The following is a 17,084-nucleotide window of genomic DNA, read 5'->3' as shown; positions in this document are numbered from 1 at the left end:
TGGAATAAGGAGTGGTTGGAGATCACGTGGTTGTTAGCCTCAAATCGCCAGGTCTGGTCAGCATTTGTGAGAGATGCAGCATTGAGGATGAATGAAGCCAGCTCAACCCACCCTGGGTGAATGCTGTCTCAAGTCAAAGTCAAGTCATACAACAGGCACAAGTGTGACTGTAATAGTTTGCTTCCCAATCACATGATTTCAGGTTCAGTCCTACTGTATGACACCTTGGGCAAATGTCTTCTACAATAGCCTTGGGTTAACAAAGTGTTTTGTTTGTCACTTTAATACCAATAAATATGTTATTCATCAGAACTTATTTTCTGACAAGCTGTGAACCTTGGTGAAAACTTTTATGTAACAGAATTTAAACTTAAAATATTGCAATCAAAGAATTTTAAATCATAAAATTATAAAAAGAATTTTGTTTATCCACAATAATTTTCTGTTTTGGGGAGGGATTAAGTTCTCAATGAAAAATTTGATTTATATAATTATATATTATTATATGACTAAAAATTTTTTTTGTTAAATTTTCAAGCTGGAGAAAAATATTTTCCTGTAAATATATTTTTCCTTTTTTTGCAAGACGTTTTGACAACTGTACCAGAAGTTGAATTCCGTATCAAGAACCAATAAAATATATTTTTTATTGCATAAAATTCCTAGTGGTAAAATCTTCTTTCATTTTCAATGCTTGCTCTTCTGTGAGAGGTTGAAGAGGTGATCGTGGATGGCCACCATAGAAACCAAACCACTCCATAGCAACTTTCAGGCCTGGTATACCATATTTGGCTGTAACCTGAAAATATAATATATATTTTAAAAAATATTTAAGATTGCTATTTATCATTTTACTTCTGGTTTTTCCATGTTGCTGAGGTAGTATTCTACAGCTTCATGCCCACCCCCACTCATGATAGGTTTCTGCATAGTTTCCATCTACCAAATGCCACTCAAGACATCAGTCAACCTGGAATTATGTTAGAAGACACCTGCCTAAGGTAATGAGCAGTCAATCAAACCTAGAACCATGTGGTTGGGAAAGTAGAGTTATAATAATAATAATGAAATTATTGTATACAGTGCCCAGGTGCACCACAACTTGTCAAAAGTGCGTATAAAGCATATGCAGTAATGTACAAATGTCTGGGAAGGGAACAGTGTATGAGTCAGATACATGCTTGCGTGTGTATGGAGGGGAGAAAATCAGGTGTAGTGTTGGTGAATCTCAGGAGGCATGGAAGTTTTGAAGGATGCAGTGCTCCAACAACTAACAACTGATGCTGGCAGTTTGTTCCATACTTCAGCAACTCTTAACGTGAAAAAATGTTTCTGAAAGTCATGGGAGCTGTGCTGTTTTCTGACTTTGTAAACATGTCCACGGATGTTACACAGGTGGAATTTGAAAAGGTGCTCAGAGTTATTGTTTGTAAGATGGTTAATAATTTTATGGGTGATGCCAATCATGCAATCATCTGGTAATTATTTGAACTCTTGAAGAATGTAAATGAAGATAACCTCAATGGAATTGGTACTTAAAATGTAAAGGAGACATATTACTGCAAGGTAATTTAATTAATTCTCTTCTGCTTCTATCATCTGCCACTTTTTCTATAACGATGCTGTAAATCTCATCCAGAGGCAACTTTGTCTTTCAATTAATAAATTGACTAAATTAGTCCATCCCTCCTGTCACTATTTGTGGTGACCATACCACAAAATACTGGCATCCGTGCTAGTGGAGCGCTAAGAGAACCATACGAGTGAGATCGTTGCCAGAGCAACAAGCTGGCCTCCGAGCTGATGGCATGTTAAAAATACCATTCGAGTGTGATCGTTACCTGCATCGCCTTACTAGCACTTGTGCTGGTAGCACGTGAAAAAACATTCGAGTGAGGTAACAAACATCATAAATTCTAAATGTTATCTTTCAACAACAAAAAATAATATACAGAGAAGAAGGAATCTAAGGCAAGAGACTAACCGCTTGATTTGGCGCCACCAATCTCAGTTGTAGGTCTATGGCAGAGCTGTGTAACCCTTTTTCAAACAGTGACTGCAGATTACAAACATCTTTTCCTAAGACATTGGCCAAAGCACAAACTCCTCCTACACAACCTTTAAAAAGAGAAAAAATAGATGTTTAATTGGTCAGATCATCAACAAATCCCGCATTGAATCTGTATGTAACTCTCAATACATACCTGCCATCAATGCTGGATACAAAAAACTTGCAGACCCTGCTAGTACTTGGAAGTCTTTATTTTTTGTAGCAAATATAATGTTGCTTAATTTGGCAATCTGGAAAAGAAAGAAACAAATGTTTTGCAGCGAATTGATTGGGTGGCTAGTTATTTATTTCTTGCTGTGTGCTCATTTAATTTTTTCAGTGTTATATATAAATATGTACTGTTGTTTAACCCCTCAAGTTATCCCTGATTGAATAGACCTGTAATCAAAGGCATTCCAGTAGTGACAATCCAGTTTTGTTTTTAGGCTAGTGTATCTCAATATTTTCCAATAAGTTGGTAGAATGTGATCTGTTGGAGGTCTGGCAGCTATTTCTAGCAGGTCAAATACCCATACATTGTTTGAATAATGGAAAACAGATAACTGTTTCTGGTGGATTTCAGTAACAAAACAAAAGCAGTTTCTATTACTCTCTCTCATACATGTGCAAGGTCATAAGTTGTAACTGTAACAATATTTTTATTAGTGAGTTGGGGGAATATAGTCAATTAGATCAACTGTATTGATATTTTATCAATGCTGGCTGTGTGGAAAGCGAAGTCATCTTTGTTAAGGATGGCAAGTACTTTTTGTGTTAGTAAAGGAGTAAAGTGGGAACCAAAATGAGTTGTGTTGTGAATTGTTTATAAATAAAAGGGAAACTATTTTCTGACCTACATATTTAATATAAAGTTTGTTTTGAATATAAACAATGTTTATGTATTGACAGCAGCAACACTGTTACATCAGCTAATTTGCTTATATGGTGACCAAACAGGTCAAAGCCTGTAAAAAAAAAAATTATACCACTTTCTATTGAATGAAAATAGTTGATAGTGTTTTGTGATATGGATTGACACCAGACAAGCTCCATTCATCATTTAATGTCAGTTCTCCATGCTGGCATGAGTTGATTGAATAGAAGTGAGGATTATCCAAGAAATGGACTGAGTCAAAATCTGTCATAAGGTTTAGTCTTTTGGATACTCTTTTACTCTTTTACTTGTTTCAGTCATTTGACTGCAGCCATACTGGAGCACCGCCTTTAGTCGAGCAAATCGACTCTGGGACTTATTCTTTGTAAGCCCAGTACTTATTCTATTGGTTTCTTTTTCCGAACCGCTAAGTGACGGGGACGTAAACATACCAGCATCAGTTGTCAAGCAATGCTAGGGGGGACAAACACAGACACACAAACATATACACACATATATATATATATACATATATACGACAGGCTTCTTTCAGTTTCCGTCTACCAAATCCACTCACAAGGCTTTGGTTGGCCCGAGGCTATAGCAGAAGACACTTGCCCAAGATGCCACGCAGTGGGACTGAACCCGGGAACTATATGGTTGGTAAGCAAGCTAAAGAATTTATACTTCAACATTTTTAATGAGCCATTGAGTTTCTGTATGGTAGGCTAATAGAGTATAAATGTTTGTTTCTTTTTATTGTACTCTCACTAGTGTTCTGCAATCTTATGTTAACTGCGCATGTCTCTCCTATATAGGTTGTGCGATGTCTTTTCATTGTCTCCCTATGCATCTCATAAGGTATACAATATTTTTAGTTTTGCAGTTTATTCTTGGGTTAGTTGTTTTCCATACTAGGTGTTTTCTCAGATGGGTGTGGTTTTCATGGTAGTGAGTTGATGGCTCTGCTTGGTTCGTCTACTACTTTGATGCTGAGTTTTGTGTCAAGTAATGCTTTTCTAAATTTGCAACCTAGTTCACCTCTAGTTGTATGTAGCCTTGTTGAATATCAAACTCTGGAATTTGTTTTTGTCAAACCAGGAGTTTTTCTCGTTCAAATTTTCTCTTTCTCTTTCAAGTCTGTTTCAGAATTTGCAACAGTATATGGGGCATATGATATTAGTGTCATTGCAGATAATAGTTTCAAACTTTTTTTGGCTCTTTTATATACTCTTATCTAGTTTCATTGGTCGTATCATGAGAATTACATGCAGTGGATAGAATCTTGTATAAGTTGTCTCTGCTCACTGGAAGGGCACATATGTTTCTCATGATCCTCACCAGGTTTGATATCAAGATGTTTGTTGACCTAGCAGAGGTCTGGAGGACCAAGTGCCTATTAACCAGAGGTCTCTACATAATGCAAATGACAGATTTATTTCTGGCCACTTATAATTTCTAACCACAGTTCATACTTAAACTCTATATAGTAATGTTTAGAAACCTACAACCCTTTAGTTCTTTGTATGTGTCTCCAAAGTGACACTAATACAAATTTAGTAGGCTAATATTATCTAAGAGATCAATAAAGTCAGTATTTGCCAACAAGGTACTTACATTTCCTCCACTATCTTTGAGACCAATAATATTGGGATGATCAGCCAACTGTATTATCACATCTTCAGCTAAATCAATACTCGTATTTGAAGGAACACTGTAGAGAAGTATTGGAATTAAGCTGTTATCAGCAACCTGTAATGAGAAGAAAACCGAATCAAGTTTGACTGTAAGTAAGTTAACAAGAGCCCTGCAAAGTTATTCAAAAGATAAATGACTAGTTTGAAGCTATATGTTATGTATGTCAATACTGAGATATTGAGTTACATGTCAAAATAGAGAGGTGAAGTTATATAATATGTTAATATGGAAATATCAGGTTATAATATAGTAATCATGAGGTGTTGAGTTATAAATCAATAGTGAGCTCATCATCATCATCATCATTTAACATCCGTTTTCCATGCTAGCATGTGTTGGACGGTTTGACCGGGGTCTGGGAAGCCAGGAGGCTGCACCAGGCTCCAGTCTGATCTGGCAATGTTTCTACAGCTGGATGTCCTTCCTAACGCCAAACACTCTGTGAGTGTAGTGGGTGCTTTTTACGTACCACCGGCACAGGGGTCAGAGGAGGCTGGCAAACGGCCACGATCGGTTGGTGTTTTTACGAGTCACCGACACAGACGCCAGTCAGGCGGCACTGGCATCTGCCACATTCAGACAGTGCTTTTAACATGTCATCAGCATGGGTATCTTAACTACAATTTCCATTTGAGATATTTAAGTTATAATAAATAAATAAATGGTGAGATGCTTGGTTATAACATATCAAGTTATTATATGTCAAGGATATCAAGTTATTATATGTCAATAGTAGACTCAACTTTGTCTTCCATTCTTTTGTAGTTAATAAATATAATATTAGTAAAGAGGGCCAATTCTCTTGTTCTTTTATTAATTACATCTGACTGTAAATTCAAAAGGTTCAAGTTCGTTAGATTTTGCTACACAGGTTTAGCCTGAGAATTAATTAAGAGAACATGTTCCTGTGGAAGGCTCAGCTCCTTACATATTGACTTCATGAATAGGAAATCAATCGGTTGAACAACTAAATGTTCATTGTTGACACTGATGGGAAATCCATTATCATTCTCATTTCTAAAAGTGTTTTGCCCATTTTACACCAAGGACTGTGATATATTCTATCATGCTATTAGTGTTAGAGGGGTTTTCTATGGCAGGACTAAAAAGTCCTCTCTACTTTATATCACATATCCACCACCATCTCTCCCACTCTCTAAGTTTCCTTCTCCCTATTTCTCCAACTGGGATATCCTTGTATCTTTTCTACAGCAAGACACCTATCTCTATCCATCTTATTCGTTTAACCTCTTGTCAACTGACACAAAGCCACCTCTACCAATACTAACCCCCTCCAGTTGAGGGAGACTTTGTATTGTCTTGAAAGTTATTTGGTGACCCCACTGGTGCTGGTGCAATAAAAAAAAAGCATCCAGTATACTCTATAAAGTGGTTGGCATTAGGAAGGGTGTCCAGTCATAGAAACTGTGTCAAAGCAGACAATAGAATTTAACATATAATGAAATTATTGTATACAGTGCTCAAGTGCACCACAACTTGTCAAAAGTGCGTATAAAGCATATGCAGTAATGTACAAATGTCTGGAAAGCGAACAGTGTATGAGTCAGATACATGCTTGTGTGTGTATGGAGGGGAGAAAATCAGGTGTAGTGTTGGCGAATCTGAGGAAGCATGGAAGTTTTGAAGGATGCAGTGCTCCGACAACTAACAACTGATGCCGGCAGTTTGTTCCATGCTTCAGCAACTCTTAGCGTGAAAGAATGTTTCCAAAAGTCATGGGAGCTGTGCTGTTTTCTGACTTTGTAAACATGTCCACGGGTGTTAGACAGGTGGAGTTTGAAAAGGTGCTCAGAGTTATTGTTGGTTAAGATGGTTAATAATTTTATGGGTGTCTACCAAGTCAGCTGCCAGACGTCGGAGTTTCAATGTGTCCATGCCCAGGGAAGTAAGGCATTCAGAATATGGCAAATGCCTGAGGGGGGGTATTCTCTTGGTTGCACATCGCTGAATGGCTTCCAGATGATTAATATCCTGGGCAAGATAGGGGTTCCAGACCGGTGATGCAAATTCCAGGTGAGGTCGTACCATAGCTATATAAAGCCGCAGATAGATAGCCAGAGAACATAGTTCTCTGGCTTGCCAGTTTTTGTCAAACTGTCCAACGAAAGTTAAGTGATGATGATGATGATGATGATAATGGGAAACTACACAGTGTTAAGATAAACAGAGATATAAGTTAAATTTACAAATATGTGTTTTTAGTGAACATAAATTTTTACCCTTGCTGTAAAAAGTAGATACTATGGTTATACCACGTTTTTTTTCTTTCTTTAATTTTTATGTCTATATTTCTTTACTACCCACAAGGGGCTTAACATAGAGGGGACAAACAAGGACAGACAAATGGATCAAGTCGATTACATCGACCCCAGTGCGTAACTGGTACTTAATTTATCGACCCCGAAAGGATGAAAGGCAAAGTCAACCTCGGCAGAATTTGAACTCTGAACGTAACGGCAGACGAAATACGGCTACGCATTTCGCTTGGCGTGCTAACGTTTCTGCCAGCTCGCCACCTACTTTAATTTTTATGTCTATCCAAATGTTGTATAGTGATCTTATTCATAAATAATTCATGTTGCTAATGATTATATTGTCATGCAAATTAGGACTGACTAATTTAGTTTTATCAGTGTTTGTGCATGCAATGAATAGCCATAACCTACTAATGTCTATGTAGTTAGGAAGGTGGGTAGTAGTTCATAACTGAAGCAGTAAATAAAGCTGAAACTATTCAGCTTGATCTCTAGTTGTCAGGTCACCGAGAAAACAAACATGAAAGAGAGAGAGAGAGAGAGAGAGAGAGAGATAGCTTGATAAATTGCAATACTGCACAGATGTGCAATCATCATCATCATCATTTAACGTCTGCTTTCCATGCTAGCATGGGTTGGACGATTTTGACTGAGGTCTGGCGAACCAAGCTCCAATCTGATCTGGCAGAGTTTCTACAGCTGGATGCCCTTCCTAATGCCAACCACTCCGAGAGTGTAGTGGGTGCTTTTATGTGCCATCGACACGAGGGTCAGTTTGGTGGTACTGGCAACGCCCACGCCCAAATGGTGCTTTTTATGTGCCACCTGCACAGGAGCCAGTCCAGCGGCACTGGCGACGACCTCGCTCGAATATTTCACATGCCACCAGCACAAGTGCTAGTAAGGCGATGCAGTAACAGTCACGCTCGAATGGTGTGTTTAATGTGCCATTGGCATGAAGGCCAGCTTGTTGCTCTGGCAATGATATTCCAATATATAAAGGACTTAATGCTAGACACCGGCCATAAACATAATTTAAATTGAATTGAAGAGATAGTTTAAGATTATGATTTACTACAGTTTCATCTGGTAAATTGTCAAAATCATAACACACACACACATGCAAATATGTAGGTTTGATAGTAGTGCAAACAGGATAGAAATAGAACACAAAACATGAGTGTGAGTATTTTTTTATTTTCAATAGGCAGAAGCTACAAAGTGACTCAAGGGCCAAGAGTATCATAATAATAATAATAATAATAATAATAATGATGATGAAATTATTGTATACAGTGCCCAGGTGCACCACAACTTGTCAAAAGTGCATATAAAGCATATGCAGTAATGTGCAAATGTCTGGAAAGCAAACAATGTATGAGTCAGATCCATGCTTGCATGTGTATGGAGGGGAGAAAATCAGGTGTAGTGTTGGCAAATCTCAGGAAGCATGGAAGTTTTGAAGGATGCAGTGCTCCGACAACTAACAACTGATGCCGGCAGTTTGTTCCATGCTTCAGCAACTCTTAGCGTGAAAAAATGTTTCTGAAAGTCATGGGAGCTGTGCTGTTTTCTGACTTTGTATGGCACTTATCAAGATCTTATCCTTTGAGTCACTTTGTACTTTCTGCTTGTTAAAAATAAAACATATGTATATATGCATATCAGTAATGGATAGCAGAATATGTTTATCAAAACCTACTTCATAGTATTTTGTTCCTTGTCAATTACACTCAGAGTGCCTTTTTCTTTCCTCTTTAGAAGGTCAACAAAATAAGAGCCAGACAAAGTACTTCAATGAATACAATTGACTTATGAAAATCCAGTACAAAACTTGAAGAACAAATAATTTTCAATTTTCAACAAGCCTTACCTTTCTATAATGCTGTATAAGGGCAGAGTTTGACATACCTCCTTTGTAATAGCATGGTGTCACTACTAGTGCAGTGTCAGCACCAACTGATGCTATTTGGTTGGTAAACTTAATGGTTGCTTGTGTTGCTGAAAGTATATAAAATTTGTACTGTAAATCCTCGAGTATAGTCCGCCCTTGAGTATGATACGCAGGGGATTTTTAGGGGGCTGTTCCTCTGAAAAACCTAAACCTTGTGTATAATACACACCCCTTCTCTAACTTGAGTCAAGGACGTCTATATAACGTCCTTGGTTTGTAAAAATGTATACGGTAACGTTCTTTATTATTATTGTATATATAACAATGCAAACGTGTAGCTTTTTTGTGCATTTTGTTTGCAGAAAATAAAGAAATAACAGTAATAACGTTTAATAAATGTTGCTTATTGCAAGTTATGGATGATTCTTTTATGACTTCATTGCTTTCAGGCTTATCTTGAGGTATTTTCGCACTCAACATCAGATAGCAAATAGAGACTCGGACATTGCTTAGAAAATAATTTTCATTTTTTTACCTCGTATATAGTACGCACTAGGGATTTTGGCATTTAAATTTTGGGAAAAAAATGCGGATTATACTCGAGGATTTATGGTAGCCTCTTCAGTTAACCTATGTTGGAACTAATGGAGACTTCATCCTCATCTTCATACAATATTTTAGAATATGATGTACTTGAGTGATTTACAATTACTTTTTCTAAAGTCATACAAACATTTGAGTTGTGCTGTAGTCTAACAAAAAAACTTACCAAGTATGAAATGCACTTCTTGTTTAGAGAAGGTGCATTGTACCTCCTCATGGTGCTTATTTATAGTTAGTGTAATTAAGCCATGGAAAACCTAAACCTTTGCTACAGAGGGACACAATGTAATTTCAGATAGAAAACTGTCATCTCTGAAGGTGGTAAATAGTGAAGTAGGCACTAATATACTTAATGAAATGTATACGACCACTTTAATTAATAAAGGCTATGTTCACATTGAGAAGGCGGCGAGCTGGCAGAATCGTTAGTACGCCGGGCGAAATGTTTAGCGATATTTCGTCTGCTGCTACGTTCTGAGCTCAAATTCCGCCGAGGTCAACTTTGCCTTTCATCCTTTCGGGCTCTATTAAATAAGTACCAGTTATGCACTGGGGTCGATATAATCGACTTAATCCATTTATCTGTCCCCTCTGTGTGTAGCTCCTTGTGGGTAGTAAAGAAATAAATGTTTAACTAAACCAAACCAAAAGGCATGGGAAACAACTCAAAATCAAAAGGAATTTTTTTTTTACTTTAATGAGTTGACACATGAGAATCCAAATTAATTAAAATCATAAATAGATACGGTGGAGGGGATGGATAGTCTGTTTTTAATAGACATGAAAACAACTCTAGACATGTTTTAGTATTATCAGACCTCTTCATCTAAGTATGTTATTATTCATATATTTGATAGATCAATTGATATAGGAGAAACATTTATGCACATACAAAGATGTACATATACTGGAATGATAAAACAACATCTTATTGACTTGGCTAGTTAGAAATGCCTAAACATAGACAAATGATCATGATCATTATTTAACGCCTGTTTTTCATGCTGGCATGGGTTAGACAGTTTGACAAGAGCTGGTAAACCAGAGGACTGCATTGTGCTCCAATGTCTGCTTTGGTATGGTTCCTACGGTTGAATGTCTTTCCTAATGCTAACCACTTTACAAAGTATACTGGGTGCTTTTTACATGGCACCAACATTAGTAAAGTCAATAAATAATTCACAAGGCAAGACACCCCCCCCCAATGAAATGGGCAAGTAGTATTGAGGAAGTGTTAAGTGATTAAAGTATGACAGAACAGGAACATAGGGTGATACATGGTTACCCCACTTGGTAGAGGAGAAGGATAGTGGTGAAGATATGTCAGGGTTTACCCTCAAGTTACAGGAAGGTGAATACAAGAGAAGTGGTATGGGTGGGTAAGCAGTGATCATTGATAAAATTCAGTTACATTCTAATACGACTGTCTGATTGCCTGTCAGTAGCAATGAAGTACAAATGTTACTGAGGCAAACTTCATATGTAGTTCTGTTGTTGTTTAAGCCTGGGTAAGCCTTGGTTGAACAGATCTATGAGCAAAAGCTTTCTCATCTTTTTAAATGTGTTTAGGACTACATTGTTTAATGTGTCCTTCCAATTTTTAAGATGGAAGGATATGATATGAAGGAGCTTTAGTTGTTATTTCAGGTAGACTAAATGAACATTTATTTCACATAATATTTTCATTGAATGCTTTTACCAATTTATACAAGCCAATCGTAGGGAATCAATATGGTAAAAATAACAGCTAAGTCTCCCTCAAATCATACTTGTCTAAATGTCACAAAGAAGTAGTAAGACGTGTAGTCGTAATCTCTCTCTATATAAAGCTGAAGTTGTCTGTGTATGGCAAGTTTAGTAGCCTTCAACTATCTCCTCCGAGACCCTGCAGTGCAAGTTGACCAAAATTGAGAGTATGATAGAAGAAGGCTTGCTCTTCCTTCTGTAGAAAAAAAAAATTCAAATCAGACCATGTTAACACCAAAAATTATTCACATCAAAAAGGTGCTTTCTTTCTATGAAAATCCCTATTTTTAACGATTTTTTTTACTGCTGTGTTGCTATTTTTCGGTGTATTTCAACCAGAAAAACGTTCACTTAAAGAGAATAACAAGTTACATAATGCAAATTTCTTACTTTTCAAAAATTTCAATTCTAAAGGGTCGAAACAAACCCAAGCAATGCCGGGCAATACTGCTAGTTATGTCTAAAAGAAAAACTATATGGTCACAGCTGGATCACCTTGACCCAGCAACAATCTTCACCAGGCACCATATCTTAAAGCTAATAAATATCTTCCAAGTGAAAGATAATTTTTTTTTGTATGTAAATGATGTTAATTCAATATAGGTTATCTTTCATTTACGAAAACTTATGCAGAAGATTAGTTAAAATGTAATACCACCACCAGGTCACCTTTAGAATAAATTATGTGTGGTTTTTCTCTCCACCTTCAAAAGTACAAAGTAAAAATGAAATTTTGTTTGAACTACCTTGAAAGGAGATATAATTTGAAACATTAGACACTTGTGTTCTATATACATATTGTCAGTTTTGAATATCAAGAGCTTGATTAAGTAAGAAATGACATTTCTATCCATGCAGACTTAATTTATACTTAATTTACACTTCAGTTGAAATATTAAGACATTTAATTAAAACTGCCCCCAAAAAACAACTCACTTTACTAATCATGTAATAACTCATGGAGTGGTTGGCGTTAGGAAGGGCATCCAGCTGTAGAAACTGCCAGATCAGACTGGAGCCTGGTGCAGCGTCCTGGCTTCCCAGACCCCGGTCGAACTGTCCAACCTATGCTAGCATGGAAAACGGACGTTAAACGATGATGATGATGATGTAATGATTCATTTCTGAAATGTTTACAAACCAGAATACTACAATGTATGAGTCTACAAAGAAGCTTCTATGTAGTTGCATGTCTACTAGAAATAACAGCTAAACATCTCTCAAACAATGCCCTACTGTCTTAAAAGAAGGCAGAATAGTCATAGTTGGAATGTCTTTGGTTATAGGTTTTCTGGATCAGTCCCAACCTGGGTTTAAACAACAACAATAATAACAATGAAAAGATGAAGGAAACTGATCAGCTGTTATCAATTTTATGGATGAAAGGATTCAAGACCGGTACATAACAGTCCCTATTGAGCAGATCTGGTCAACCCATGTCAGTCTGAGAAATGTATAGTAATCAAATGAAGGTGAAGAATTAAAAAAAAAAACATCAACCCTGACTAAATAAATCTATGATCAAAACTATTTTAGCCAAGACCATTTTATCTCCTTTCAGTTGAAATATTAAGACATTTAATTAAAACTTTCCGCAGCTGGATGCCCTTCCAAATACTAAACACTTCACAGAGTGTACAGGGTACTTTTTTACCTAGCATTGGTACTAGTGCAGTCATCAAATAACTTGCAAGACAAAGCCCCTCAATTGATGGGGGAGTAGTATTGAGGAAGTAGGCTTTATGCCAGGTGATGAGAGGTTACAATATGATAGAGGGATAGAAACAGGTAACTCGTAGTAAAGGCTACCCCAAGTGGAAAAGGAAAAGAGACAGTGAGGTGGTGTTTGGGTGTACCCTTAATAGTTGAAGGTAAATATAAGAGAAGCAGTTCAGAGGATTGGACAGGGTGAATGGGTAGGTTTGTGAGAGAGTGAAATGAAAGCAGCAGATAGATAGAGATGGAGAAATAGGTGAATGCAGTGAATGGTGAACACAGGTGAGACAATGCTTTTAGTGAGGGCTTAATGGCTAGATGAAGGATAAAGGAATTATTTTTCTATAAATATCTTAAAACCATATTCCAAGCTAAACAGTAACCATGTCAATCTCAACAGAGTGAGATGACCCCTCTTCCTTTGTAGGACATTACTTTGAGAATCTTACCAAAAAATGGGCAGAAAACCAGTATTTTGGGGGAACTTCACATGTTATGTCATCTGAGAAATTATTTATATAAGTAATATTTTTATTATTTTAGATTTAATCAAAGGAAGAGATACAGGGTCAAAAGACTTCCCAAAACAAAGAAGAGATCACTGGTTTAGGCTAATATGGTTAATACTCTGTTTCCTAGACAAGTTGGTAGAGACAGGAAATTAATGTTTGGTTGGAATTTTCAAACGCTATTGGATGGTTATACAGGATGGTAGTTTCAGAGGCCTGTAGCTGTGATAAAGAAGGATTAGAAAAAAAGAATTTAGTGGGACATATCAGATAGTAAAATGAAAGGAAGAGGAGAAGAAGCAAGTGAAATGGAAGGAATTAAGTAGTGGTTGTGCCATATAATCAGTGAAGAGCAGAAAGCATCATAGCAGAAGAGAAAAGAAAGAGGATAGCTCAACAATAGGAAAGTGGTTCCAACATGGTACAATTCAGGAAAAATGAAATTAAATGCTTACATTCACAACCAGTACCAACCATTATGATTTTGTCATCTCCTTTGGTCAAACTAATAACTTTCTGTACAATATCCAATCGTTCTTCCAGACTTAAAAAGACATATTCTCCATTTGAGCCCATCAAAGTGTAACCTATTAAAAAAAAAAGAATAAATAATGGAGCTCTCATTCAAATTAGAATATTAAATAAACAAATTACAGTGTGTTTTGGTGTAGTATATCCAATCCATAACCTGCTTTGAATGCAAGTGAAACAGCTTTATTTACATTCCCAACCTTTGTAGGGTGACTGAACTGATAATAATAATAATAATAATAATAATAATAATTGTGTACAGTGCTCAGGTGAACTACAACTCATCTAAAGTGTATATATAATCAGGTGTAGTTTCGGCAGATTTCGGAAAGCATGAGGGCCTTAAAGGATGCAGTGTCATGGCAGTCAACAACTGACGCAGGCAGTTTATTCCATGCTTCAGCAACTCTGAGCGTGAAAAAATGTTTCCAAAAGTCATGGGAGCTGTGCTGTTTTCTGACTTTGTTCATCAGTTTCGTGTTAGAAAGAAGACAGAACTGATCTTTTCAACAATATATGTCATAGTTCGGGAAGTATTATTGATTATCTTTATGAAAACAAAAAAAAAAAAGTTCTTTTTTGCTGTTAAAATTATAATAGTAATAATTTTTCATCACACTACTGTGACATTGTGTGATGAAAAATTTGATAAATTAGTTAACAATCGACCTTTATGACAAATTAGCAAGCAAACCATAAAAGTGAAGGGAGCTACAAGTACATATTTATTTTTATGGAGATGTACTTGCATAGCAAGTGGCCTGATCTGAGATCGTGTGCTGGAATGAAAACAATTGCAGCGTGGAAGGTGTTTATAAGCCATTTAAGAAACACACAAAAAACCGTTTGATTCACTTCAACATTTAAATTTAATTTGTCAAAATATTTTCGTCGCTTTGAGACCGCGACCTGTTCACTGACAAAACTCCATGCTGCATCTCATATTTATTTATTTTTATATCTTTATTTTCTTCTTCTGCTTTAAGTGGCTGAGAGGTTAAGAAGTTTGTTTCCCAACTACATGGTTTTGGGTTCAGTCCCACTGCATTGTGAGTGTCTTCTATTATAGTCCTGAGTCGATCAAAGCCTTGTGTGTGGATTTTGAAGATGGGAACTGAAAGAAGCAGTGTGTGTATGTGTGTGTCTCCTTTTCTTGACATCATGATTTAGTTGTAAGTGAGCAGCTTTGTCATTTGTTTCCAATCTTCCATAAAAACATGTCCAGCTATGGAGATGAAATACCTTGCTTGCACATAGGTAAGGGTTTGCAACAGAAAAGGTATCTGGCCATAACAAATCTGCTTCAATAAATTCCATTTGACTCATGCAAGCACAGAAAATGTCATTTTAAGTTTTGCAGTAATATGTAGTCTGTCCCTAACTTTGTTGATTCGCAATTGAACAAATATTTTGTGATAATCAACATGTTCAATATTAAGGAATTTTCAAAATCTTCAATGTTGAGATTCTGGTATTTTTTTCACAAAATTTAAAATAACAACACAGGTTTTTATTTATTATTATTTTTTCTTTTTGAATTTTGTCAAAGAAGTTCTATATCAAAGTAGAAGCATCATCAGTATTTGTCTATAAAAGATTAGTACATTTGGTAAAGGCATTAACATCACAACAGCCACTACCTAATGAGATAAATCTGAAGCCTTATACCGATATACCGATATTAAAACCCCATATTGACTGAATGTTTCGATCCATAATCCATAATGCTTAAACCAAAATTCCACCGAGCCTAGTACTTGTTTTTTTCTTTTCTTTTTTTTTTTTTAAGCCTGGTACTTTTACTATCGCTATCTTTTGCTGGACTGCGAAGTTATGGGGACATAAACAAACCAACACCGGTTGTCAAACGGTGATGGGGGACATAGACAGACAGAAATACGATCTCCTTGAAAATTTAACCTTAAATACTGCATTGTCAGTTAGAATTTTATCGTAGTTTGCAGTGCGAATCTCAAACCTGAAATCACATGGGGTAAAACGAAATTACTTTTATGGATAATATGAAATCGATTTTATTCTACTTCCCGAATTGGAGGTAATCTGAAAGTGATACACCTGAGGGAAGCTACAAAAGAACAAACGGTGTTCAATCGGGAGAGGACTAAGTCTTTCACCCACAAACTTACAACGTAAAGAGTCATCCGATGTTCTCACATAGCCCGGACAACTACCTTATTTTATTGACCCTTGAAAGGATGAAAGGTAATGATGACAGACGGAACTGGAACTCAGAGACCCGGAACAAATACCACAAGGCATATATTTTATTTTAGGCTCCAAGAAATTCCAGTTCGCTAACTATCCGCACACATGGATTTGGTAGTTACCTTTAAGAGAAGACTCAATACGTTTGTAGAGTAAAGACAATTCATATTGGGATTGGAAAGTTCAATCTCTCCGTGAGGTACTGAATACAGGAACTGGAAGAGTCAAAATTGAACTTTACAGTTTCAGTAATAAATTTTTATATAGATAGAGGGAAGTGAAACTTTACAACTATTGTAAACTATTAATGGAATAAAGTGGATATAAAAATAACAGGAAATTTAATAAATAACGAAGAATTTAAACAGGTTAAAAACAATGAACAAAACAAAAAGGTGAGAATTCTGTAATCACCGACCAACCTTTGAATGGTATATTCTTCCATAAGGATAAATTCTTCTCGAGTTTATCGAAGGCTATGGTCTCGTCGGCATTGAAGGGTGTTGTAATAGGAGGGAATATACCCGCTAAATCAAGTTTATTTTTCGTCTGGGTGGACAGCGATGCAAGTAGTATTCTGTTCTGGCGACAAGATGTTGCACAGAGGTAACCAGTTCGAATCGCTCTCCGAAATAAATTTCCGACAGGCATTCTTAACAGCTGTTTTCTTGAAACAAGTGCTTGTGTATCCCACTTGTTCTCTTTTCTGAACTTTGCTTGGTTTTATATTCTTTTTTCTTCTCTCTTTTATCTCTCCTTCCTCTCACTTCCTCTCTGCCCGCCTGCTACTACAATTACACCTCTACAAGGAGAGCTGGCAGAATCGTTAGCACGCCGGGCGAAATGCGTAGCAGTATTTCGTCTGCCGGTGCATTCCGAGTTCAAATTTCTCTGTGTACAAAGCTAGAAATTTTTGTGGGGAAAAGTGTTGTCGATTAGATCGACCCCAGTACTTGACTTA

At 36.6% G+C, this 17,084-nt stretch overlaps 1 protein-coding gene across 1 annotated transcript; it reads right to left on the bottom strand.

The window, feature by feature from the left end:
* Positions 1-622: 622 nt before the first annotated feature.
* On the bottom strand, positions 623-16,928 carry LOC115232061 (4-hydroxy-2-oxoglutarate aldolase, mitochondrial). The gene is made up of 7 exons (XM_029801940.2): positions 16,546-16,928; positions 13,822-13,953; positions 8,772-8,899; positions 4,542-4,676; positions 2,205-2,301; positions 1,985-2,118; positions 623-799 (listed from the first exon to the last, which is right to left on the bottom strand). The coding sequence occupies exons 1-7, from the start codon at positions 16,772-16,774 to the stop codon at positions 647-649; spliced, it is 1,008 nt and encodes a 335-aa protein (XP_029657800.1). The 5' UTR covers positions 16,775-16,928; the 3' UTR covers positions 623-646.
* Between the last annotated feature and the right edge of the window lie 156 nt (positions 16,929-17,084).

Source organism: Octopus sinensis, linkage group LG2 (genome assembly GCF_006345805.1).
Source record: "Octopus sinensis linkage group LG2, ASM634580v1, whole genome shotgun sequence".
Lineage (NCBI taxonomy): Eukaryota > Metazoa > Mollusca > Cephalopoda > Octopoda > Octopodidae > Octopus > Octopus sinensis.
The sequence above is the reverse complement of the archived record's forward strand: the minus strand, read 5'-3'. Positions and strand labels throughout refer to the sequence as shown.

Coding starts and splice junctions, on each gene's coding strand:
- LOC115232061 (XM_029801940.2), bottom strand. CDS start 16,774: ATGCCTGTCGGAAATTTATTTCGGAGAGCGATTCGAACTGGTTACCTC. Junction 13,954..16,545: donor GAAGAATATACCATTCAAAG/GTTGGTCGGTGA, acceptor TTTTTTTAATAG/GTTACACTTTGATGGGCTCA. Junction 4,677..8,771: donor TTATACAGCATTATAGAAAG/GTAAGGCTTGTT, acceptor TTCTCATTACAG/GTTGCTGATAACAGCTTAAT.